This window comes from Lissotriton vulgaris, chromosome 9 (genome assembly GCF_964263255.1).
Source record: "Lissotriton vulgaris chromosome 9, aLisVul1.2, whole genome shotgun sequence".
Lineage (NCBI taxonomy): Eukaryota > Metazoa > Chordata > Amphibia > Caudata > Salamandridae > Lissotriton > Lissotriton vulgaris.
Genome location: NC_141697.1, coordinates 153,400,254 through 153,426,025, shown reverse-complemented (window position 1 = coordinate 153,426,025; position 25,772 = coordinate 153,400,254). Strand labels below are relative to the sequence as shown.

At 42.6% G+C, this 25,772-nt stretch overlaps 1 protein-coding gene across 4 annotated transcripts in view; it reads left to right on the top strand.

Annotated features, from left to right (window-relative positions):
- MIDEAS (mitotic deacetylase associated SANT domain protein) overlaps positions 1-25,772 on the top strand; it is a 664,701-nt gene that overhangs the window by 541,201 nt on the left and 97,728 nt on the right. For all 4 annotated transcript variants that reach the window (XM_086937252.1, XM_086937251.1, XM_086937250.1 and 1 more), the window contains 3 exons: positions 1,401-1,743; positions 8,398-8,464; positions 12,882-13,024. In XM_086937252.1, the coding sequence (XP_086793378.1) occupies positions 1,401-1,743; positions 8,398-8,464; positions 12,882-13,024 (553 nt within the window). The remainder of the gene's footprint in view (positions 1-1,400; positions 1,744-8,397; positions 8,465-12,881; positions 13,025-25,772) is intronic.

Sequence of the window (25,772 nt, the reverse complement as noted above, 5' to 3'; positions counted from 1 at the left end):
TGCAAGTCAAGGGTCATGTGTACTCTATAGGTGGTCTAGATTCTGATTATACATGGAGCAAAAGCGTAGTTTATTAAATAAAACTAATTTTTTATGTACAGCAGACATACTGAATTCACATATTTGAGTGTGCTGTCTGTCATATATGATTAATGTAGAAAAAGAATGAAATGAATTATTTTTCCAGGATCTTTTGATCAAGAGGATTACAGTTGGGTCAAGAAGATTATTCAAGTCACTAGACCTGCAAGTCTGGTAAAATGTTTGATTTTTCGAGGCCTGCATAACTGTGCGATTAACGGACTCTTAACTTCAGCAGTGTCAATTAATGTGATGTCATCAGAATCAAAACCATGTGACATCACTTCTGGGAAGATTCAGTGTCAAAAATGTTATATCACTTTCTAAGTTGCAATTGGTTCAAAGGGTGGGTATGTGATATACTACTATCATTTTGGTGAATGGACATTCATGTATCAGTCCTGCCAGAGACTGCCAGGAATACATTTATATCGGTGGGTTGCTGTAACTCCTTTCTCCGAAGGATATGTTAAAATGTATTTTAGTGCAAAGTGTATGAATAAGCCTTACAGCAGAGATGTATTATGTCAGTAGACTAAAGGCAGGACATGTAAAAATGACAAAAAAGGCAACATATCTGCAAAAGCGATGGCAAGGCAATCGTTGGAAGACATTTATGATGGAAACTCTTCTTTTTAGACCGACCTGATGTTTAAATTACCACAAAATATTGCCAACATGGAAGTTTCATAAAATGCCCACAGCAAATAGACCTGCTTATACTTAATGGCTTTTGCTGTTTTCAGCCTGCTGTGAAGAGCAAAGAGAATCTTTGTTGCTGCTCTTTCAAGAAGCGATTGCTAGCGCCAGTGTGCGCTTTGACGCAGGCGTCTGTTATGGGATAGCAGCTCCATCTGGAATGCCTGAAGGTTTTCTCTCATTCAGATGCTTTTACATAGATTTGATATTTTCCTTCTCAGCATTCTTATCAGAAAAACAGGAAATGTGCAATGTAAGGTGTGAGAAGAAACATGTGAATTCTCTAGCATATTTGTTCAAAACTGTTATTTCTTTCTAAATATTCTACCTAGATCTAGAACATATGAGCTGTTGATGCACTATCAACATATATTAAAGCATTATTATGCTGTGAATAGCAATGAATGTAATAATAAATTAAAAATTCATTTTAAAATATATACGTAGATAGTAATTAAAAGGCTAATAATTGCATACTATGAGAGTGTTCAAAATCAGAAAAAAAGACCAATTACAAACCACATTCTATTGATTTTCCTTAAAACATATAATAATGTCATAAACTAGAGCTTGACTCAGTTGTGTTCCATTTTCTTAGACTTTTATTTTGCTGTTTACAGGAAAATGATCCACCAAAGGAGGAAGGGGAGAACCAGTCCCGAAAGCCCAAGCAGCGGCCAAGGCCTGAACCACTGTTTATACCTCCAAAGCCTGGCACTTTTATTGTCCCTGCTGTCTACTCCAACATCACTCCATACCAGAGCCACCTGCGTTCCCCCGTACGATTGGCGGATCATCCATCTGATCGGAACTTTATGCTACCTCCTTACACACCGCCTCCCATTCTTAGCCCAGTACGGGAGGGCTCAGGACTATACTTCAATGCAATCCTTACTGCTAGTGGCCACTGCGGACCGCCACCTTTCACCCCAAAAAGCACCCCAAGAACCCTCCTGAGGGCTGGTAAGCTTCCTTTCTTTTCATTCAGGTATGGAAGGAAGAGTGGGTTGAGTATTGTTGTGGTTTTGAATAAATGTGTAATGTATTTCAGAGGTACAGATTGTATGTCTGGAACATTGTATTCCTCTGCCATTCCAAGCCTTCTTTTGATTTAGTTGAGCTGTTTGACGACTTGTATGTGGATACCACAGTTTCTATACCTTCCTTGTATTCGCATAGGCCTAGCGCATGTTCCCTTCATGGGTTCTTTGACTTGAATCTGGTTCCCTTGAATAAGGCCACAAGCATTCGATCTTTCTCCAAAGTCTGCTCTTTACAGACCACACATTACCTGATTGACAGAGCAGAGGAGCCGACCATAGTTTGGCTTGCAGACCACAAATGACTTCTCCATCCCAAGGCGATCTAAAGTAGAGTTAGTATCTTTCATCGCAATGTTCAAGGAATTACAGAATCCTATTGTGTAGGGTATCTGAAAGCAAAGAAGTTCTATCTTGGGGAATTTCAAAGAACTGAAGCATGAATTTGGTAGCAAGGAACAACCGTCTTCGAAATTTCAACCACAGATTCACTTTTTTTTAGCATTGATAAAGTTTGAAAAAAATGAAAAGTAAGAGCTACACGTCTTCCGTAGTATGGACAGCAAAGTCACTTATTTTCCTTTGGATTGTGCCTCGTGTCATTGCTGATAAAGAGAAACCCTTGCTGGTGTTGTTCACATCCACTCTGTCATAGCAGTATCATATATGTATCTGTGGACCTCTCATAAGTGCAACTATTGCATTTGAAATACTGCTGATTGCAAGATGAAATGGAATGAACGAATAGGAGCATGATGCATTTTTTAAATAAATAAAAACTGTCTCGATAATGTGAACTAAAATAATTAAAACCGTATCAGTCACCCTGATTCTCAGTACATACCATAATATTTATTTGTAAAACATTTGCTCAACCTTGGGTCACTTGGCACTGAAATAAGATATTTATTGCTACCCAACACAAGGATACTCGTTTTTATCAACCATGGCAGATTGAAAGTGTGAATGAACCAGCCAGGATTCAAACCTGTGACCTGGAGGTGAGACATATTCTTGAATTGGATGCATTAGTCAACTGAGTTACCTGACCAGAAGATATTAGTCATGGATGTGAGATGCAGAAGTACTTAATATTAGTTCAAATAAATTATATATAGATATATAATATTTTTAAATTTGATTTAATTGGACAAATACGATGTAACCGCAATAAATCATACTTGAATGTTAAAAATCTTTCTTAAGAATTTGGTAAATCGTAAGTGTTGGAGATCTCATTCAAAGCATCAATGCATAATTCGTAGTCTTCTAAAGAACAGTAGCAGTTTCTAACCTGATTGAAAGAGTTGCAGCAACAGAATATGTGTGCAAGTAATTCTTTTCTTTAATCAAAATAGTTTCTATACTGCAAGGGGTAATGCAAAATTTTAACTGAGCACCAAATCAAATATGCGAAATCCTATCCTGAGAAATCCAATTGATATCTTTTTGGACGGAAGCCTGGAGGCGCCCCCTTTAGCAATTTTCTGCTAACATATTTGTATGCATGGAATCCATAAACTTTCGCAGGTCATCCTGATATGAATTCTTTTCAACTAAGGTGTTAAGTGCCTGCTTGAAAGCATCCCAGACAAGGCTATTCGCTAAAAGCAAATTTCGTATACCTCTATTTTCAAGGAACGTTTCATCAGACCAACCTATAGACCAGTCTGTGTCTGAGATGTGGCACAAGGAGATAAAATATTTACCAACAAATCTGACAATCAGTTATGTCTAGCTGTTTATCTAAACAGTCTAGAAAATCTCCAATCTAGATTTTATAGTGGAATGTATTTTGCCTTAATGCTATGATTTCATCAGCTCTATGAACACAGTAATAAGCTTGGAAGCCTTGTGTTTAAAAATTGCTTACGCTTTTTATGTGTTTCTCCAAAACTAGGTTAGTATATTGCGCAGCATTAACAACCAGATTGTTTTCCAAACAGCAATTGTCAAAGGTACTCGGTGTGGTGCAAACTAATAACTGTAAAGTCTTATAAGACTGTTATTTGCATATTACTTACATTTTTTTTTGCCATCACGGACCCTCATACTGTTCGACTTTGAATATGATTTGGGACTACTCCAAAGTGTTTAAATCCGCAGCTGCACTTCTGGAGGTGTGTGCAGAGTGGTAATGTGAAAAAAGGCCGAGACCTTTCAACAGTGCACACCTACTGGACAACTTTCATATCCAATTTGTCCCACTGCACCCTGCCCCACCTAGCTAAAATACACACAAAAACGAGACACGTTGTGTGCACAGTGTGTGCCAATATCTGGCTGGAGGACCGAGGGTGGGTTCCATTGCCCATTCAAAAAGCACATGCTAGCTCGAGTTACTTTTGAAATCTTTCATTGTCGGTTCATTATAAAATGACCAGAAGACTGAAAAGAGCGACTTATTGCTTGATCATAAAACCCTCCCAAAAAGGTTCAAGGTAGGTGTAAACAGCAGTTTGACTAAGGTTTCACCACCTGTTCCTCTGTTCTTAAATGTAAATCCGACAAATCCATCAAGGTTGATGCTGCCTCCTGTTATGCACAGTGCTTTAAGTGAATGATGTACACATAATAGAACCAAATACTATTAAGATCTTCAATTGCACCAAAAACTTGACAGACGACCTACCAGTGTCTGAAAGCACTATTGAGAATACAACTGATAAGAAAGTCATGGATCCAAAATTATTCTTACAGAGGGCCTATTTCTGATGCTGAAACTGGCAAATATCGGATTACGGGAAATTATATGTGCGAAAAACACATTGCAGTGATGGAAAGTTCTGGAATCCACAGGAAGTCACAAACCTCCTTCCACCCAGCATTCTCCCAAGTCTCCCAATAAGAATGGGAGCTCACTTGTGTGGTTAGGCCTAGTCCCGCGACAGTAAATGGCCCAAAACTGTGGATACTTCAAATTTATCGATCGCAAACTGACCTAGTTTTGCGAGGGTGTCATCTGCATTTTTGTTCCCGGGCTCGACTAGCATCTAAGGAAACGTACCAAACCCAGACATTTCTGAGAACCAGACACCGGGCGAAGTCCAGGGAGGTTTGGCTTGTGTGTATCTCAAAAATTTTTCCTACCCAGAATCCCCTGAAAACATCAAATTAAGCTTTAAAAAATAAAAATTTCCTCACATTGCTGTGTGGGATAACGGGCAAAAAAAAATTCCGACCAGGTCTCCCGATAAAAATGGTACCTCACTTGTGAGGGTAGGCCAAGTACCCGTGACATGGAGGGTACTTGGCTAGTGCCCCATCTGCCAGGGGGGAGAGTGGGCAGAAAGATCTGTTGCAATTTATTTTGGGTGTTGTGCATGGTCATGGCAGCCTCTACCTCTTTTATTAGAAAGAAAAAAAATCCCTGGTGTCTAGTGGGCTTTCTTCCCCCCCATGGAGACAGATCAACTGTAATATTCTCCATCTGCCCCCAGGACGGGCAGAAAGACTATTGCTTTTTTGTGTGGGGGGTGGGTGGCAGAAAGACTGATCTGGCCAAAAACATGGGGGAAGCAAAAGCCCTTCCCCAAGGGGCCACTCCTCCACTCCTTGCTGCCCAATGGAGTGAGTCCCTGCTGGGGATCGCTCTCCTGCTGAAAAACAATCTAACAAAGTAGTTGATGCCCATGTGCAGTATCACTGAGAAGAGGAGTCACTCTACCTTGTGACTCGAAACAATTCTTCGAAGAAAAACAGCCATAAGCAGATCCTTACAGGTTAAGTAACATAATCAATTTGTTCCCTACTTCGTGAAAAAAAAATAGAAAAAAGTCAAATGGACAATCAAAACTGAAACAGCTTACACATTTACTAGCAGGAAGTAATACTGGCTTGAACTTCCTGCAATTTACATCGAGCCGCAAGAAGTGATGTTCGCTGACCACCCTGTTGGTAAGGGTGGGTGGGAAGCAACATTTTCCTGAGGTTCAGTCCTTTCTTTATACCTCTGATGGCACAAGTAACACAATATTTTCCTTTCGTCTCCCACCCTTAATTGAAGCCTACTCATTTGTGGAAGATACACCTAATCCCAGACCAGATAAGTCCCCAGAAGATAGTGACTATAATTTCTGTGCACAATATAAGTTGAAGGGGCCGTTTGACAAACTTAATCAGGAGAACATGCTACATTTACTTAAAACCATACCACAGTTAAGTCGGGTGGATTCATTAACCATCTCAATTTCTGTTCTTCAACTTAGGTTGAGAGGAGACTACTCTAATAAAGTGGAATACCCCAGCCACCTCAAAAGTTTAGTCCCATAAAAAACATTAACATAATGAATCTGTATATTATTTACTATATTTACTATCCATCTAAGTCACTCCTGTCCCCAGCATTAGGGAAAGCAACATAACTCCCAAGAAAACAGTTTAGAGTGGCTGAAGAGCCAGAAACAAGAGGCTATAACTTATATCAGATGTATGTAATAGCAGTAGAAGCTGTAGCATGGTATAAGTTCACAGGCCCTCTGTTGATACAGACTGCATGATTAGCATTGGCTTTTGTAGTCACCAGTCGTAGTTTGCCAATGGTGGTCAGTATCACTAGCTGACCCCAGTGTCTAAATTTACCTGCGTTGATTCAATCTACTCTGAGTTTTGTGCTTGAAAAACTATTCTCAGTGGGTTGAAGCAGAAGTTTGGAGCTGGTTGCAAGGGTGGGGGAAAGTTACCTGGATTATTTCAGTACTCTGACGGTTTCATTGTGTAAGGCCAACTATCCTTCTTTCTCAGCTCCACTGCAGCTGTAAACGTTATAGGAGTGAGAGTCCGCTGAACCGTGGAGAGGCTTGAAACGCATGTGGGTTGTAATGTACCAGTAGGACAAGTAGTGTCTCTTTTAAGGTGCCAGGAGGGCCAGCTGTGTGCCATCCAGCATTGCCTGTATTTAAGATTTTAAAACATGGTTCACTATCTTTGGGCCAATTGGGACATAGTTGGTACCACAAAATTGTGTTTCCCCTACTAATACTGTAAATCCTGGAGGTGAGTAACTTTTGCTGTGTTGATAGGAAGTAATTTACCATATCTGAGAGCAAATCCTACTAAGCAAGCTGATGCTACAGGTACTTATGAAGGGAACGTATCTTCTTGTTGGCATCCAGCATCTTTGGATGCACTATTCAAACAGATTCAATGTGAACCTACCATATAATCTTTCTGTGTGTTGTAAATGCTATACTTAATTGAGTCAAAACAAGTTAGTAATATGAAGGAACATGTGGACTAAGCATAACAAAATTACTTTGTCGAAAAGCACAACCTTAGACACCTTCCTGTGGACTAGACACTCATTTGTTCAATTTGTCTGTTCTACCCTGCACCTCTGCGTAGTAAGACGACATATCTGTATGAACTTCTGTAGCTATTTTTTCCACCACCAGAATATTTTCTTATTGTTTTATTAAGTTTTGAACCCCCTTAATGAAACAAAAGTTAACTGAAGGTCTTCCTAATCCACATAGGGGAACTTAATTACAGTTGAGTTGTTGGATGTTTTAGCCTTGGGATGTTCAAAGTAGAGCACACACGTGCCAGGCTTCATGCTATACACATAGCACAAATATGCATACATTGATTCTAGATGGAAATAATGTGCATTGCGGTTATTTTAAAATCTGACATGAATCCAACTCTACTGAACCTATGCTGAACACCCCTGCTTTAGCTACAGGTTATGTGAATTGTGCTATCAGAGGTGCTGTGTATCGTGATTTATCCATAATGAAATTCTGATTTACCCGAAGAGTAGGACACTCCAAACCGATCTCCAAGCCAAGAAGGTGCCGATGGTGGCTCATTATCTGTTTTTAAAATTGCCTATTGAATATAAACAGTAAACATTTAATAAGCGCATGAAAAGTGACTTAATAATTCAAGCCTTTTCCAAGGATTCCATAATTCTACTCCTCGTTTGCAGAGGTCTTTAGTGATGTATCCACTTTCCTCTTTACAAGTCGGGTGCCTGCTACGTGCCCCTTCAAACAATTAACATTTTGCAAGTATGTTAAGCAACTTTCCATTTTACAATTGTGAAAAACTATTGCCTGGTGCGAGCAGCATAACACTTCAGACTGCCAAAAAAAAAGAATTTGTATACAATTTCCACACAAAAAAATTAAAATGAGAATGTACTGCTCCATAAAGGTTCGGCATCTGTTTCTTGATGTTCTGCAAGGCTAAAAGCGCACCCATGGCAATTAAGTTAACATGTTGCAGGTATTATTAAACTAGCAGTTGCCATAGTGATAGTGTGTCTGAAACCTGTGAAATATTTCCTGAACAGTTTTTATTCCAACAAGCATTTGCGAAAATGTCAAGTAAAATGTGTGTGGATACATATGGAAGTGTACACACACACACACACACACACGTATCAGACTGTACATTGAGTGTCCTGGGCTAGTTTATGGGACATTGCCGTGAGTCTGTTAGGGCATATAGGGAGCTCCTAACAAAGCCATGCGTGTGTCCTTTATACTTTTGATTTATAGTGATTTCTTTGACTTTCCTGTGCCCATGCATTGCTCTTATTAGTCCTTTTCTTCCACATTTTACTTTGTTGCAGTCAGCTCTGATGTCACTCCTCCAGTCCTCACTGCCATGGGAGAAGCCACCCCCGTCAGCATTGAACCGTAAGTAGTGGACCCAGCATCTCCATGTGCCATTGAAGAGCCACTTAGCAGACTATTTTTATCAATCCTACATCAGGCTCTTGCCCTGTCCCCCTCCATTCCTAATGTGTGGACATTGCCCAGTATTAAAATATGATCAAAGACTTGTGTAAAATAAATTCATAGGCTCCCAACCGAGGCATCTAGCTATGACGTGTGCCTCGTGTCATTATTTACGTTTTTCGAGTGATCAAGATGGACCCTATTGATTACACAGGTCCATCCTTACAGCAGTATTGCCTTCTGAAATGCTCTTTTATTAGTTGTACGCAGTGAAGGTGGTCTGTTTTAACCCACAGAGTGCCTTAACTGTGCTCCAAGTTCATGCTACTTGGGCATGTGTTTAAGAAGTTTAAAGTCCTGTACAAAAACAGGCAACATGGCATGTTTCCTTTGTGGAATAAACCGTTCTGGCCAAAAGTGTGAAGACAGAGTATTGTTTGGTCCATCTTGTCTAAACTCCCCCATGCCCTTTTTGAACAAACATCAAACTGTCCCACTAAGCAGCTTTCCAACCACAAACTCTTGAACCCATTCCAATCCGGATTCTGACCTTGATATAGCACAGACTCTACTCTCCTTGTCATGACATTCTGTGGATTCTAGAGAAATGTGATTGTTGCCATCTAGTGTATTAAATACAAGACCTTTCTATCCAGTCTCTCCCTTGGGTTGGAACTGGGAAGGAGTCCTGAAGAGGTCTCCTCCTTTGTCGAATTCAGAGTACGGTTTGTAACATTGAACTCTTTAATTACTCCCTCCTTGATGCTCCCCACGGCTTTGTTTGCATCCGGTTCTGATAGGTCTAGCTTAGACCTCAAGGCGTGCGGTTATCGCTTTAATGGCCTAGGCGGCAATCGCAGGGGGTCCTCCAAAATACAGGGTATAGGGCTGAATGGGTCAGTATATTGACATGCAATCAGATTTTACTGAAACTCCGCAATGAATGTATAGGTGTGTTCACCTTCAAAAATCCCTATATCAGTTCACAATATTGTAATTCTATTATGCATCACTGAACTGCAGAATAGTTTTGCATCATTATACCAATTATGGCTGTGGCATTTGCGAAGACAAATGTTAGGAAAGGACGCAAAATGAAAACCCCAAACATAGTATATGTAAATATGTCCTTACAGAGAACTTATTTTAGAGCAGTTCTGATGAGAATTGGAATGTCAACCCTAAAGCTGTTAGGCTGAATGCAGTCTTAGCTGTAGCAGCCCACATGTGGCCTTCAGCCGCCTGCTGTTATTGATCAATCCCCCTGCTGTTTGTCAGCAGAATAATGATCCCTTATGCAATAGTTCACACAGTGTAAAAAAGTATGGAACAGAGCTCCTGTTCCCATGACGTTTGTGAGAATACATCTTTAATAAGTATTTGGTGAGCACAAAAGCATTATTTGTTTAACATATTATATAGATGGAGGCTAGATGTGTTTGTTTGTGAACAAATAAGTACACCAATAATGTGCAAATAAATCATTCTTACTGGTTCTTAAATGCCATAGGCAACAAACCTACATTGGTACAACCTATATGTATACATTAATAGGTTATATATGTTATAAATCATCGGTCTTTTGGGAATGTGACATCCCTGCCATTAAAATGTTGTGAGCCTCCGGGTTCAATCCCATCACCATCCCTTCTTATGTACATGGGACCTTTAGGGAAGATGGTGCTAGAGGATAGTATCACTGTTAACCTATATGAAAATTATACCCTTCTCTGCCTGAGTGTCATGTCAGTTAGTCAGACATCAAAGCTCTTAAAGTGCTTCAGTGAAAGCGGATAAACTGGGCACTTACTTTTTCTGGAGCTCATCCCTGCTAAAACATAATCCTCATCTACCACACATAAGGCTGTCCACCACCAGTAGTGAAACGGTTTCATTAACTCAACTAGGCATCTCACCTATGCCATATCTGGCTTCACTATTCACCACAATCTTACTGTGCTTCCACACATCTCAACACTACCAATAGCGCCAAGACACCTCCTGGCATTAGCGGTGCTTTATAAATCAATTCAATAGTGCATCCTCCTCAGGAAAGTGAATCCTAGAGGCAGCGTAAACTCTTGTACTCTTGTTCACGGAATGTGGCAGGTCTACCCATCTCTTCACTAGTACCTAAGCATCAGATCCCCCCCCCCCCTCTGCCCCCCCCCAAAATAGTTTAAGTTAGCTGTAGACTTCCCTTTGAAGCCACTCTGGAATTAAGAAACTGCTTCATTACAAGCAAGCCCACCTGTCTGACTGCACCTCAGTGGAGGCTCTAGAGATGCCAGGAGCAAATCACCACCCTACCCGAAAAAGCAAAAACAATGAACCAGGCATTCTCTGCATAACACCCTGGAACACCTGGTGAAATCCGGCTTACCTGGCCTGATGCTGTTTAGTAACCTCTTGATTGCTCCCCTTTTAACATTGCTTCAACATTTGATCAATGTCCTTTTTGCTGCCCTTTGCTTGTATGTACTGCCCTACTTTAGCTAGTTGCCGTTGTATTCCTATGTTTTTTACGTTGTCCAATTTTTAATAACGTGTTCTTAATATTGACTGTGAAGCGCTCTGTTTCTCTGTGTGCCTATGCCAGAGCTAACAAATCTTAATTCTTCGTCTGGGGGAAAATGCCTCTGCAAACAAAATGATTGGTCCCACAGAATGAGAAGCCTTTCAGTTGCCGACAGGCTCGGTAACAATATTCGTAGCGCATTTCACTTTCTAGTGTTGCACCATTCGTATTCTATTAACAGTGCTGTGTCTCTTAAGTTCTCCTGTATAGTACCATCCCTAGAGGTGAAACATTGTACCCTCCTCTTGATCTTCGTAGATAACGAAAGAGCCTTTTCAAAATGCTTCTGAAGGAGTTCTTGCTGTATTTTCATGTCAAGTGTCACTCCATGCCTTTTGTGGCTAAGGCCAGCTAGATGACTCCATTATCCCAGATGCTGCCAGTTCATTATCAGTGTGCACTCCTCCCCGTCATCCTTCCAGGTCCTGAATAGTCCTAGTATTTCATATTCCATTTCCAGTGTGAGCTTTCCAGTACTCTTTCTGTTGGGTTATTCCCCTAATTTTGTCATGTGCTTGTAAACCTCGCTGGAAGTTTCGGCGGTTTTACATGAAGATTTTGATGTTTTGGGAGGACACAAAAATTGATTCCGTTTTTGTTTCTACCAGGTAATTTTTTAAGTAACTGTGCATCATACCCAGAAGTCCTAGACCAATAGCAGCCTGATAGTATTATTGATCTGTTGTGCTTGTAACCTCACAAGTGTAGATGTTCTTTCTTGTGGTGGCTGTTCTAATGTGGGAACGATGCTTGTGCCGGCTTTAACAAACATCCTTTTTCTTCCATGAGAAGTTCCCATTTTTCCCACGTGTATTTTCCACCCTCTTTATCCAAAAGTAAAGTTGTCACTTTTTTGTCCCGGACTATTTTTGCCTTTCAAATGAGGAGCTAATGCAGAGCACCCATTCTCCATAACTAATGGCTTTTTTTGATGATTCCCTTCTCCCGAAGGGCTGTTGCTTTATTTCCGCTCATGAGTTATCTTATTCAGTTTTGCTTATACATTTCACCTTAACATCGGTAACTCCCCTCTTTGTGGGAGGAAATTAGTTGTGACAACAGAATGTGGTTACAGCACACATTTTCTTCACTGCTTAGGACTTCAGGCACCTCATGTGATGTACCAGAAGCTCACAGTTGTGTATGTCGCTGAACAAATAGCATATGAAAATTGTGTGAAAGCAGACAATAGACTTGTACGGTAGTAGTGCTGTCCCAGTGTACTCAACAGTATGTCCAGCCTCGACTCTGAGCATTAGCGGTGGGCTTAGGCTTGGCAAAGGTCTTAGTGACTCTGCGTGCAGCTGCCCTGGTGTGTCTCCTGCATGTCGTGTGAGTCTAGCTGTGCAAAATATGAAATCTGTCTAGAGACTGAGATGGGTGCATATCAAAGGCATTTTTGCATATATATGAGCCGTGTTGCAAACAGGCCTGTGTCCTATCTTTGCGGACCTGATTGTGCGACCAGCAGGTCTTGGGCAGTAATGATGACTTCTAATATACCCTTGTTTCTTAACATTGCCTAATTCTTTGGAGGCCACCTGTGACCCCATACTAAAATAAGAGGCACACTTTCTCTTAATTTAAGTACTCTAGGATGTATTTTAATATTGAAGTATGTATGTGCATCACAAAATTACATTTCCTCAAAAAGTATTTTTGAAAAGTTGCAGTGGTAGTTGTATGCAAACCTGTGATACAACTTTTGGGAATTCAGACACTGATCTAGAAATACTGCCAGAATGAGTTGGCTGCTGGCATTACTTCCTAGTTTGATAATGGTTCTCGTTTCTGCAGACGGATAAATGTGGGTTCCCGATTTCAGGCAGAAATCCCAGAGCTCTGTGACCGATGTAAAGCAGATGAAGACGATCCTATGGCAGATCTGGTATGGCAGCCTTGGGGAGACATGGAGAGTAACCAGTCCACTCAGGAGAAAGGTGAGGCTAGAGGAACCTGGTGACCAATGCATTTTGAGTCTTGAGAGAGCACTAAGCAAGTGATAATGAATTGTCAAAATTGTAACTACAAAGTAGATAACAGGATGGATAGCAATGCTATGAGACAGAGGATTCATCCACTTTCTGTAGGGTGGCGCTCTAGCCCAGGACACGCTGCTTACAACTGCGGTTTCTGTGAAAATATTGCACAAACTTAACAAATGTATAGGCTGGGGTAAAATACTGACACCCAAGATGCCTCTATTAACTGGCACAAGACTCAAAAGGGGTGAAAAAACTGTATGCTGTTAAGAAGTGGGACATTATTTGAATCTCTTCACTGACTGAGGTCTGGGAGATGAAGGCATGTTCTCATTTGCACATTTTCAGACAGCTTAAAACGTAAGTGAACCTCAGGCCTTTCAAAACCTCCAATTTAAACACACCATCTGGGCTTGCATGGGGATTACGCAGAAATAATAGGGTCACCCCTAGATAATAAGGCTGTTGGAAACTTAGCTGGGGGCGGGTTCGGGGCAGGCAATGTCCCAGGCATATGTCATTCTAATGAACAACAGCAGAGAGCTGACAAGTCTAAGATATAGATGGCTCCAAGAAGTGGACAAACTGAAAGAGGACAAATGGCAGGAGACACTTCCCTTGCCTAGTCCAATACCAGTCGAGACTCGCTTCACACTAGTCCAACATAAAATCCTGTAGTGTGCATATTATACTGTTGAACTTGTTCATAAATTAGGTAGGGCTGCAGGTGGTGCATGTTTGTTGGGAGGTGAAGAACTTTCTCTAAGCTCTCTATTGACTGCCCATTGGTGCAAGACTATTGTGAACAGATGGACATCTGAAATCTGCTGTTGGACTGGGCATAGCAATTAAGGGATACATTATACTCTCAGGGATCTGGGGCTTGGCAGACCTCCATATGTATGAAATAGTTTCTTACCTGTAAATCTAGTTCTCCCGCAGGTGAATTTCTATTATAGTCATAAGTACTGAATAGACACCCCCCACACCCCCCTCCCCTCCTTGTGCAGGGACCCTGGATCACATTTTTACAATATATATTTCTTAAGTGTCGATGTTCGCCTTACTTCAGGAAGGTCTGCAGAGTCACTTAAGAAAAAAATTGTTACCCCTTGACAATACGTATATGGAGTTATTGAATTTACTTTTATCCATTGCTGGTGGAATTATAATAGCAGAGGGGAAATTTTTTCATCTTCTATCTTATCATACCTGGCGCGCATGGGTATCATACCTTGGTGTAGCTCATACTTTTGTTGATGAGAAGCATTACCCGCCTTCCATCTCTAGTAAAGTTTATTTCCTTCATTGAAGCAGATGGCCCCCTCTGTCCCTTTACTCTTGTTTCCTTTCTTTACATCTTTTCGGTCTTTTTTCCTAGTATCCTCTTCTTTTCGTCCCCCACCGCCTCCGCTTTCTTTTGCTGCGATATCTTATATATATATATATATATATATATATATATATATATATATATATATATATATATATATATATATATATATATATATATATATATATATATATATATATATATATATATATATATATATATATATATATATATATATATATATATATATATATATATATATATATATATGCAATACAACTGGTATATGACCTCATCCTGATACAGGGTGTTGATTTTGTTCCATTTATCTGGGATTTACAATATTACTTGATTAACTTTATTGCATATACTACGTGTCATTTATACATTTTCTTACTTGTCTCATTAACGATATGTTCACAATCTTTTTATCCCAGTTCATTAACTCTTGCTATGAGATCTTTTTTGATGCTGTAAATCTTCGATATTAATTTAATATATATTTCATTTTGATATGTTGTATTGCATTGTATTATACATGTATTTTCTCTTTTAAATAACAAAGATATTTGAACAAAAAAAGAAGAAATAGATTATGCAGCCTGTAGGACTAGGGTGCAATGGCCAGATTTTTCATCTTGTACTTGTAAAGAGGCCAGGAGAATTGTTTATATGATTTCATAATGTTTTAATATAACAGTATAAATCTTTCACAAACCCTTTTTTGATACAGCATAGGTATGAAGGAAAGCAGGACAGTGTAGCTTCATAGGCTGTCATTATGAGTTAAAAAATAGAGGCTGTGCCTACAAGAACCCAGGGACCACCAGTATTCCATCGTGGTGAGCAGGTGTTAGTTGCTTCAGTTATTTGTGAGGTGATGTGTGATGATATATAGTCAACATGATTACTTCTGTCCACTCCACCGGGAAGGAGGGAGAGTTGCTTATGACTGTAATCGAAAAACTAGAGAATTGGAGTTACAGGTAAGAAACTATTCCTTCCCTCTTAGAGGATTTCCATTTATAGTCATAAGCACTGACTAGAGTAGCAAGCCCATCCCTACGGTAGAGAAGACAGAATGAAGTAAGGTAGACCTTTCAAGCAAAGAGATTCTAAGACCGGCCTTTCCCACTTGAGCTACTGCTCTAGCATTAGAGTAGAGGCAGTTCGATTTGGTAAATATATGGACAGAGCTCATGTGGCTGCTTTGCAAATATCCTGAAATGGGATATTCCTCAATAAAGCAGCAATAGCCGATTTAACTCTAGTGGATTGTGCTTTAGAGTTCGCTGATAGTCTTGTTAGCTTTTTGGTAGCACAATAGGATGCAGGAAACTATCCATCTTGAAAAGTATTGCTTGGAAGGGGCTGGACCGGAATATATTTGATAAACAATTGGTTCCATCTGCGAATGTCCCTTGTCTTATCGAGAGACAATTAAAAAAAACTCCTCACATCCAGGGAATGAAGACTTCTTTCAGCTGGAATAGAGAAATTCTGAAAGAATGTCGGTAAGGAGAAGGTTTGATTGACATGAAAGTCCAAACTATTTTTGGGGAGGAATTTCGAGTGAGTCCTCAGGACCACTTTGCTAGAGTGGGAGATTCTGGATGGTTCATGAGAACAAAGCGCTTGGATCTCGCTAACCAAGCAAGTAAATGTTATTGCACAAGGAAGGCTGTCTTCCAAAAAAGTTGTTGCAGAGAGGCTTTGTGCATAAGCTCAAAGGGATTCTGCATGTTTCATGAAAGTACTATGTTAAGCTCCAAGGGAGGAGAAGGGTGCCACATAGAAGTGAAAATCTTCTTTAACTCTTCCAGCCAGGTGAACCTTTACAGAAGAGAATTGCAAGCCAGATTTTGCCAAATGGAGTAAGTATGGAAGAATGACATCTTCCTGGCATGATGTAGGGTCTACATTCTTATAGGAACACCATATTCAAAATCTCTTCCATTTGAAGGCATGTGCATAACGTTTTGAAGGCTGCTTATGGTCTTTGATAATGCCCATGAAGTCTTGCAGCATATTGAAGTGTTCGTACAGCACTAGCTCAGGAACCCTGCTGCCAAATTCAAAGAGGAGTGATTGGGGTGTACCATCTGGAATCCAACTTCGTTAGCAGGTCTGGCCTGCATTGCAGCTTGAGATGTGGATGGGCACACCAGTGAAGGAGGTCCGTGGACCACCATTGACGTGGCCACTCCAGAACTATGAGGATCATCTTGGTTCTTGATTGGGACAACTTGATGAGGACTGTTGGGATCAGGGGAATTGGTGGAAAAGCATAGAGATATTTGCCGGACCACTAGATCCATAGGGCATTCCCCAGTGTCCCTGGCTGGAAGTACCTTCGAGGCAAAGCTTCTACATTTTCTGTTTTCTGTGGTGGCGAACAAGTTAATGGCCGGAGTTTCCCATCGCTGAAAGATGTTTTGAACAATGTTGTCATTTAAGAGCCACTCATGGTTTTCTTGCAGGAGTCTGCTTGAGAATTGTGAACGTGAGGTCCCAGGCTAGACGCCATTTCCAGATCATCTGGGCCTTGTGTGATAAGGGCCTGGATCTCATCCCTCACTGCTTGTTGAGGTAGTTCATGGTTGTTTTATTGTCTGCCTTAAGAAGTAGGGAGTGGGATCTGAACGACGGATGAATCGCTTCAGCGCCAGATGGACTGTGCGCAGCTCAAGGAGATTGATATGGTATGTCGATTCTCTCTACGAGTACTTGTTCATGATTTGGAGGTGATCCACGTTAGCTCCCCATCCCAGTAGTGAGGCGTCCTTGATTATAGTTTAAGGAGGGCTCTCCTGATAAAATGGTGTACCTGGAAGTAGATTGTTTGGAGAGCACCACCATTTCAGGGACCGCTTATCATAAAGGGATAGTTGTATTATGTCTTCCCAATTGCCCGTCTGTTGATCCCACTGGTCTTTGAGACATTCCTGCAGAGGTTGCGTGTCGAGACGGGCATTCAGTGTGAGAAAGATGCAGGAGACATTTAAGCCAAGGAGGGAGGATACTATTCTCTTCGTTGAGTGATAGGCTTTCATGAGATCTCTCCTCCTCTGTAAGTGTCTCTCCTCCAAAGGACACACTTTTTCCAATATTGTGTCAATGGGAACTCCCAGATAATGTCAAGTTTGAACCGGGACAGAGGTCGACTTGTTGTGGTTGACATGAAGGTGTAACCTTTGTAGGAGATTCCATGTCCAATTGTAATGAAGCTGAGCTTCCCGAGACGTGGATGCCTTGATAAGACAATCATCTAGGTATGAGATGATGAATATTTTGTGTTAACTGAGATGGCAGCAACTGCTGTCATGCACTTGAAGAATGTCCTGGGAGCTCACTTCAGACCAAATAGAAGTACTTGGTACTGATAATGGCCCTGCCCCACTACGTCTTGAAGGTTGATGGTGTACTTGGGGATAGATATGGTATAATGCCAGCTTTCAGAACTTTTCTCACGGAATCCACTTGTTTGCTGTTTTGAGTTTGAGAATGTGCCTGAATTTGTTTCTTGACGAAAAAGTACCTGGAATAAATACCTGCACTTCGTTGTTGGTGAGGAACAGGTTCCACCGCCTGATTTTGTAAGACTATGTTGATCTCTGATCATAACAGCGAGAGCTGGTAACTGGATGATTTCTGAGGTATGGATGGTGAAGGACTGGTGAACCTGAGACATCCATTGCAAACAATATTCAGAACCCAAGCATCTTGTGTTATGGTTTGCCACTCTGCCAGATAATATTGGATGCTTCCCCTACCAGAGATCGGGTAAGGAATGATTCAGGGTTTTGACCCGATGGTTGTGTCCATTTCCACCTTCATCCGTGCCATCTCATCATAGTTATGGCGTCCAAAGAGAGTGCCAGAAAATAGAAGATTTAATATCCTCTGCTACGCTACGATTCTGACTTGAGGGGATGTAAGATGGAGACAAGAGTGCCCTCTAAGAATGACACAGACAGTACTTCTGCGCAGCTAATTGGGAAGTATCTGATGCAGCTCTAATAACTTAAATTAATCCTTCATTTAGGAATTCCATGAAGTCTTCTCTCTTACCTCTAGGGAGATGTTCCCCAAATTGGTACATGGATTCGCACAGTGCACTGTCATATCTGCCTAGAAGAGCAGTGGCACTGGCTGCTTTAATATTGGTTGCTTCCATACTGCACACTTTGACCCACATACTTTAACTTCTTACTCTGATTATCGGGGGACACTGTAGAAGAGTGAGTAGTGAGATGTTGCTATTTTGCTGCTACTACACTCGCCATGTATAGTGTAGAATCTGTTGAGAGGAAAGCTGGATCTTGCTCTAGAGGGCAATATTTATTTTGAAGCCTGGATAGAGCTGGCTTAACTGAGGCTGGTGTCAGGAAGCTGTCCATTGCGGGTTCAAGGAGACCTGGCAGTAGAGGCAGCAAAGGCTGTGATGCTGACCTGTGTTGTAGAGTCTTGCAAATGACTGTCATTCATGTTGGAGTCGACATGGGAATGTTAAGTTTTGCTGCACCCCTCAAGAGGACCTCTTGGAATGTGGTGACATCAACCATCAGTGATGTGTGGAGGTGGAGAGTCTGAAAGCGTTAGAAAATATCATCCAGTAAAAGTGGAAGACCTGTCCATATGATGTCTTGACCAAGATTTTCATGGAGAATGACGATTATGACGGGAGCCCCTAGAAGAGGTAGAAGAGCACCTAGGCTGCAACAATGGCGCCTAGAATGATGGTATGATCTGGGCTGAGATCTGTGTCTTGAAGTTACCAGTAAAAGTGGATTAAAGGTAGTGTTGGAGGAAGTGGAGTTGGAGGCGAGGGTGGAGGAGGGGGAGGTGGGGGAGGTGGTGTAGGAGAATGTTTGGACCCCTGAAGAAGGGGAGTATGTTCAAGAGGATTCCGAATGGAGGGAGGAATAGGTATGCCTCCTGTAGCTTAGAAGACGTAAATAGAGTTCTCGACGTCCAGTATCAGCCTGCTTGTCAACAGTGATCGGTGGCATCTTGACTTCTGAGTGTGCCTTGACGCCTGTCTTCGCCGGACGCTTGACGTCTGTCTTCTCCTGTGCCTTGACGTCGATCTGGATCTCGACATCGACCGTCTTGATAGTCTCTAGGGGCTATTTAGTGCTTATGACTATAAATGGAAATTCTACGAGAGAATAGATGTTATTGGCTAATTAGTGCTTCTCCGCACCCAAACGAGTGATGGCTAGAAATTGGCACGGTCTGTCATGCACTTGCTAGCGGCATGCAAGTGATATGTATGCAAGGGCTGGGGAGTCCCCTGGAAATTTGAAAATGTATGGGCCTACTGGCAGAAACAAGCCAGTATTGGCTGATTTAAATGAGGTGGTCACGTGCATTATCTACTATCGTAGTATTGAGACCAGTGAGCCTGTGTCTGATCAGTGTAATGGGCCAGTATTAAGCAAACGTGCTGGGTTGTTGTGTCAATATCTACCTGCTTGGCTAAGTGTTGCAGACTTGTATGCATAATAAAGCTGAACTGGTATTACAATGACTTAATTACTAGAATTTGCACTCGTTAATAAATCGTGACAATTGTTTCTATAAATTTAATCAAAACACAAAATAATCTCTTTTAAAAAGTATAAATACACATGGTCAGCACGTGCTAGCTTTGTCCTATGCTTGCCAGTCCGAAAGACACTGATCATCCCGAAGCAAGCGGACTCTGAACCTCAGACTGGTAAATTTTAAGAGGCCTCTCTCTTGCCCCAGCTTGTGACCTATCTTGCCAACTTGGAGATGGCAGGGGGCGGAGGAGCTGGGGTCTTCGTCACACAGATGTGGTCGGACTTACCCTTGTTCCGGCTATCACCCTCCAGACTATCCTATTTATTGTCCGTTTTGGATGTACTAACAAGTTGTTCATTGCTTGCTGTTCATGGTAGGGATTGGCATATAGACTGTACTCACTCTAATATAAAGACAGTTGTGCACTCTGGGCATGCTGTGCTCACCTGTTCCCCTCAACATGACTGCGTGGCTATGAGAGGAATCGTATTGTTGGCAAGAATTCTTGTTTTACACTTAGTTCACAATAAAGCTTTAGTGCTGGAAGCGGCATCACAGTGTTTGGTAAAGACATAATGAATTCACGTGCTGCAGCAAATGAGAGGCTAATAAACGCAACTGTATTGTCTGTTTTTGTCTTTGAGATATAACCATCTGTCTGAAATTTTCAACAAAATAGACAATTCGACAGGCGCCACAAAAACAAATAGAATACTGTGTGTGGGATTTTTCAGCATCTTGCTCTACAATGTACTGTCAGTATTTTTGCCATTAAACTTAAAATGTTACATTATCTAAATGTACTTAATTTTTTTCGGTTTTGTGTACGTTTAGAAGGCACCTAGCTAGTACATTTGAGGCAGTCAGTGGTCTCCCCGTGCCGCTTTATTTCACTTGAGTCTGCATATTATCTGTTCAAACAGAAGGTGGTGAGGGGGCGGCTTTCGCACTAAACACTCTGAGCTGTTTTGTGATTTCACAGTGTTTGAAGCAGCAGTGAACGCCTTTGCTTTACACTGAAAGCCCAGGCATAGTATTGTGTACTACCAGTTTCTCTTCCCGGGGGGCTAACCTCAAGCAAAGCCCAGGAAGGGTTGAACGCCACCTGACTGCATGCACCCTGCAGCTTCTCAAATTGATAACACCCCTGTTTTCCAGTGAAGGTCATTTTAAATGTTTACGGTTAGATTTTTTTTTTTGTTTGGGGTTTTTTTTTTTAGACCAGTGTTTGCTTCTTTTATTGTGTTGATCTCAGTCTGTGTGCTGTATTTAATTTGTGCCTCCATGCCCTGTCTCCTCTGTGCCTGCCCGGGGGCCTGCTGGTGGACGTGCCTGTTCCTTAAAGGGTAAGAGTGTAGCTAGATACAAGTTGTATAGTTATTCTTGGTGATTCAATGCAGGCTATGAATTCAACAACATAAATGTCTGCGAAAGTGCAAAGCCAAAAATATACACAAACATAACCAAATTCTTTTTATTTTTCAAAAAATCGTAATTTATTATTTTTTTTATTTGATCTTTTGTTATTTATATTTTTTATATGAATCTTAATGATGCATTTGGTAACTTAAGTCAATCAGGAAAGTTTATATTTATATATATATATATATATATATATATATATATATATATATATATATATATATATATATATATATATATATATATATATATAGCTAATGATTCATTTATCTAATATAAAGCTCAATCCTAGGACATATATACACAAATATACAATTTGAATACACACAATTACATAAAATGTCTAAAATTACATCATTCTGTAACAAGACAACATAGGAGATGGAAAATTGTCAAAAAAGATTTCCAAGGTCCCTGTTCCTCCCAGCAGTTATGAACTACAGCGCTGACCCTGGCTCATTTTACCAGCAAAGATGCTGGGGTGGACACTGTCACCGGTGTGGCCAAGGACCCACCCAGCAATCTCTACAGGACTGTCCTGCATCAGGTGGTCTCACAACCCTAGCAGAACTACTGGTGCAGCTTCAGAACTGCAGCTGTGAACACCCAGAATTATCTCTACAGGAGACCTCCAATATGCAGAGGGCCAAGAAGAGTGCAACCTAAAATACATGGTCGCACTTGCATCGAGCGTGTCCGCTGATGATGGCCAGCACTTCCAGTGGGGCCCTGTCACAGCGGCTGAAGGCAACAACGAAGACACTCTGACAAGGCCATTTATGGAGTCACTCTTCTCTTTCCTACGTGAAGACCTTCAGTCGGTGAAGTGAGAGTTGTCGGTTCTCCAGTATTAGGGTGTCTTTCATAGATTCACATGCTTGAATAATTCCCTGTCGTCGAAGTGGGAGTCCCACGGTACATAAAATAGTAGTAAGAAAAAAATATATATATATATATCAAAATATATACTAAAGAATAAAACCTTAAAGTACCATAGAACAACATTGGCCCATAGAAAGCATTGAGGGAGAGTTCACTTTAGTAACATATCCATGTCATTATAATAGTCCACATTCCAGCCAATCAGGCTGTAGCACCCTCTAGAACCTTCTCAGAAGCTCAAGCCCTCAGATTTTCTACCGCACGTCGTGTGAAGGGAGTCTGTTTTCTTCATTCTCAAACCTTCAGAACTTAAAGAACATGTCTTCAACTAAAAAGTCTTTATTCCGGCCCTGTTCTGCCTGTGGAAAACTTCGCCTTTTCTCTGAGGACCCTCATAAAAAATGCATCTACTGCTTATACCCGGACCATGAGGTAAGGAGTTGCAACTTTTGCAGAACTTTTTCTTCTAAGACCCTCAAGGATAGAGGCGCCCGTCTCCTCCTGTGGCTACAGAGGTTGAAGACCTCAGACAACCCTGTGTCTGATATAGAGAGTGTGTCTTCATGCCATTCTAAGACTTCTCTGAAGCGTGGGTCTGAGACTGAGATTCCTTCTCCTTTTCTAAAAAAGAAGAAGCTTATGGATGCTCCGAAGTCCGTCTCCCCACGGGATCTGCCGGCCTCTACGCCTGCGGGACCTAGTTCTCTGGCGTCGCAGATCCACACTGTGCCCGTCGACAAGCTTGTTGAAGCGCCCGTTGACGAGGACGAGATCCGTCGACGTTATACCTACTTCGACGACGACCAGCACTCTGTCGACGAAGACGACTACGTCTACATCGTCGACGATGGTCCAGGGGGTCCGGCCTATTTTGTCCATTAAGATGTCGACGGCAAAGAAATCAGTCTCGTCGTCGACCCTTCCTAAGAGTCATTCGGCGATGAAGACTTCGTCAACGCGTCGCGTCTCGTCGACGCTACCTGTTTCGTCGACGGTGGCCTCGTCGACGACTACTTCGTCGTCGATGGCTCCGTCGACGCTGAAGACTTCGTCGACGACAGCAACATCTGCAACCACCTCTTCGTCGACGCCTGGGACATCCTCGACGAAGCCCTAGTTGACGACTTCGAGCTCGTCGTCAGGACCGTCGACGGCGCAATATTCTCTGGCGACTGCGACCACCTTCACATTGGTGACAGCTACAACTGTTAAACACCCTGTTCCACTGGTTTTAAGCCCTTTCCAACATGGGTCAGGTCCACCTGCTCAACTATTTGCATCTGCGGGGGAGGACTCTTTAGATGACTCATATGCATTAGACACCTTTCGTGCTGCAAGTAGCCCGTCGGAGCTACATATCAAATATCAAGAAAATGATGATGATGATGAACGGGAGTCGCACATCTCAGTTCCAGGTGATCAGTGGTCCAGTGGACCTCTGTCTCCTTTCTTTCTTTCTGCTCCTTCACTCGTTTTTCTCCCCTTTCTATCTTTCACCTTTCTGCACCTCTGCTCTTTTGTGCCTTATTTCTGCCCATTTTCCCTTTCTCTCCCTCTGCTCCTTCACTCGTTTTCACTCGTTTTTTTCTCCTTTCTATCTTTCACCTTTCTGCACCTCTGCTCTTTTGTGCCTTATTTCTGCCCATTTTCCCTTTCTCTCCCTCTGCTCCTTCACTCGTTTTTTTACCCTTTCTATCTTTCACCTTTCTGCTCTTTTCTGCATCTCTGCTCATTTGTGCCTTATTTCTGCTTATTTTCCCTTTTTTCTTTATCCCTTCTTTACGCCCTTTACCTTTCCCCGCCGCTGCTGCCCCCACCACATCTTCAACAGAGCCGCCAACACCATCGCACCCATGCTCCGCCAAACCATCAACAGCTCCCTGGCGACCGCCTCGTTCCCCGACGACTGGAAACACGCCGAGGTCAAACCCCTCCTAAAGAAACCCTCAGCGGACCCCACCGACCTCAAAAACTACAGACCCATCTCCCTGCTCCCGTTCCCAGCGAAAGTCATTGAGAAAGCCATCAACAGCCAACTCGCCACATTCATTGAAGAACACAACATCCTCGACTCCTCCCAATCCGGCTTCAGAAAAAACCACAGTACGGAAACCGCCCTCCTCGCCGCAACAGACGACATCCGCACCTTACTGGACAAAGGAGAAACCGTAGCCCTCATCCACCTCGACCTATCAGCGGCGTTCGACACAGTCTCCCACCGCACCCTAATACGCAGACTCTACGATGCAGGAATCCAGGACAAGGCCCTCGACTGGATCTGCTCCTTCCTCTCCGGCAGGACGCAGCAGGTCAGACTCCCCCCTTTCCTCTCGGACCCCACACCGATCACCTGCGGAGTCCCCCAGGGCTCCTCCCTCAGCCCGACGCTCTTCAACGTCTACATGGCTCCACTTGCCCCCATCGTCAGAACCTAAGGACTCAACATCGTGTCATATGCAGACGACACCCAGCTCATCCTCTCCCTATCCAACAAGCCCAACACCGCCAGACGCAACTTTCGAGAAGGCATGGAAGCAGTCGCCAAATGGATGAAAAACAGCTGCCTTCAACTAAACACCAACAAAACAGAAGTACTCATCATGGGCCCAAACCCCGACGCCTGGAGCGACACCTGGTGGCCCACCGCCCTCGGAAACCCGCCAACCCCCACAGACCACGCACGCAACCTGGGAATCATCCTGGACTCCGAGCTCGAAATGGACCGCCAGATCAACTCTGTCTCATCTTCCTGCTTCCACACCCTCCGCCTCCTTCGTAAGACCTTCAAATGGATCCCCCTCGAACACCGAAAGACAGTCACTCACGCCCTGGTCACCAGCAGACTCGACTACGGCAACGCACTCTACGCCGGAATAAACAAAAACCTCATCCGCAATCTACAGAACATCCAGAACGCCGCCGCAAGACTGGTCCTCAACCTGCCAAAACACTGCCACATCTCCCAGCACCTGCGCACACTCCACTGGCTCCCCGTCGAGGCGAGAATCACCTTTAAGATGCTCACCCACGCACACAAGGCCCTCCACGGCACCGGACCAGCATACCTGAACAGCCGACTCAAATTCCACGCACCCCAAAAGACCCTACGATCAGCCCAGCTTTCCTATGCCGTGGTCCCCCGCACCAGAAAGACCAGATCGGGAGGCCGCTCCTTCTCCATCCTCGCGGCCAAAGCATGGAACGCCCTTCTGCTCCACCTCAGACAGACAACATCGCTCCCCATCTTTGCAAGAAACCTAAGAACCTGGCTCTTCGACAGACCCCCTCCTTGATGGAATGGAACCTGCACCCCCCCCCCTCCCCTCCCCCACCCCACCCCACCCTAGCGCCTTGAGACCCTTACGGGTGAGTAGTCGCGCTTTAACAAACTCCTGATTGATTGATTGACCCACATGATGATGACCATGATGTTCCTATGGCTCAGTTACTAATGACTTTGATCACAAACCTTCAATATATGCTGGAGGATTACAATCGTCGATTCCCACCTTCGCAGGC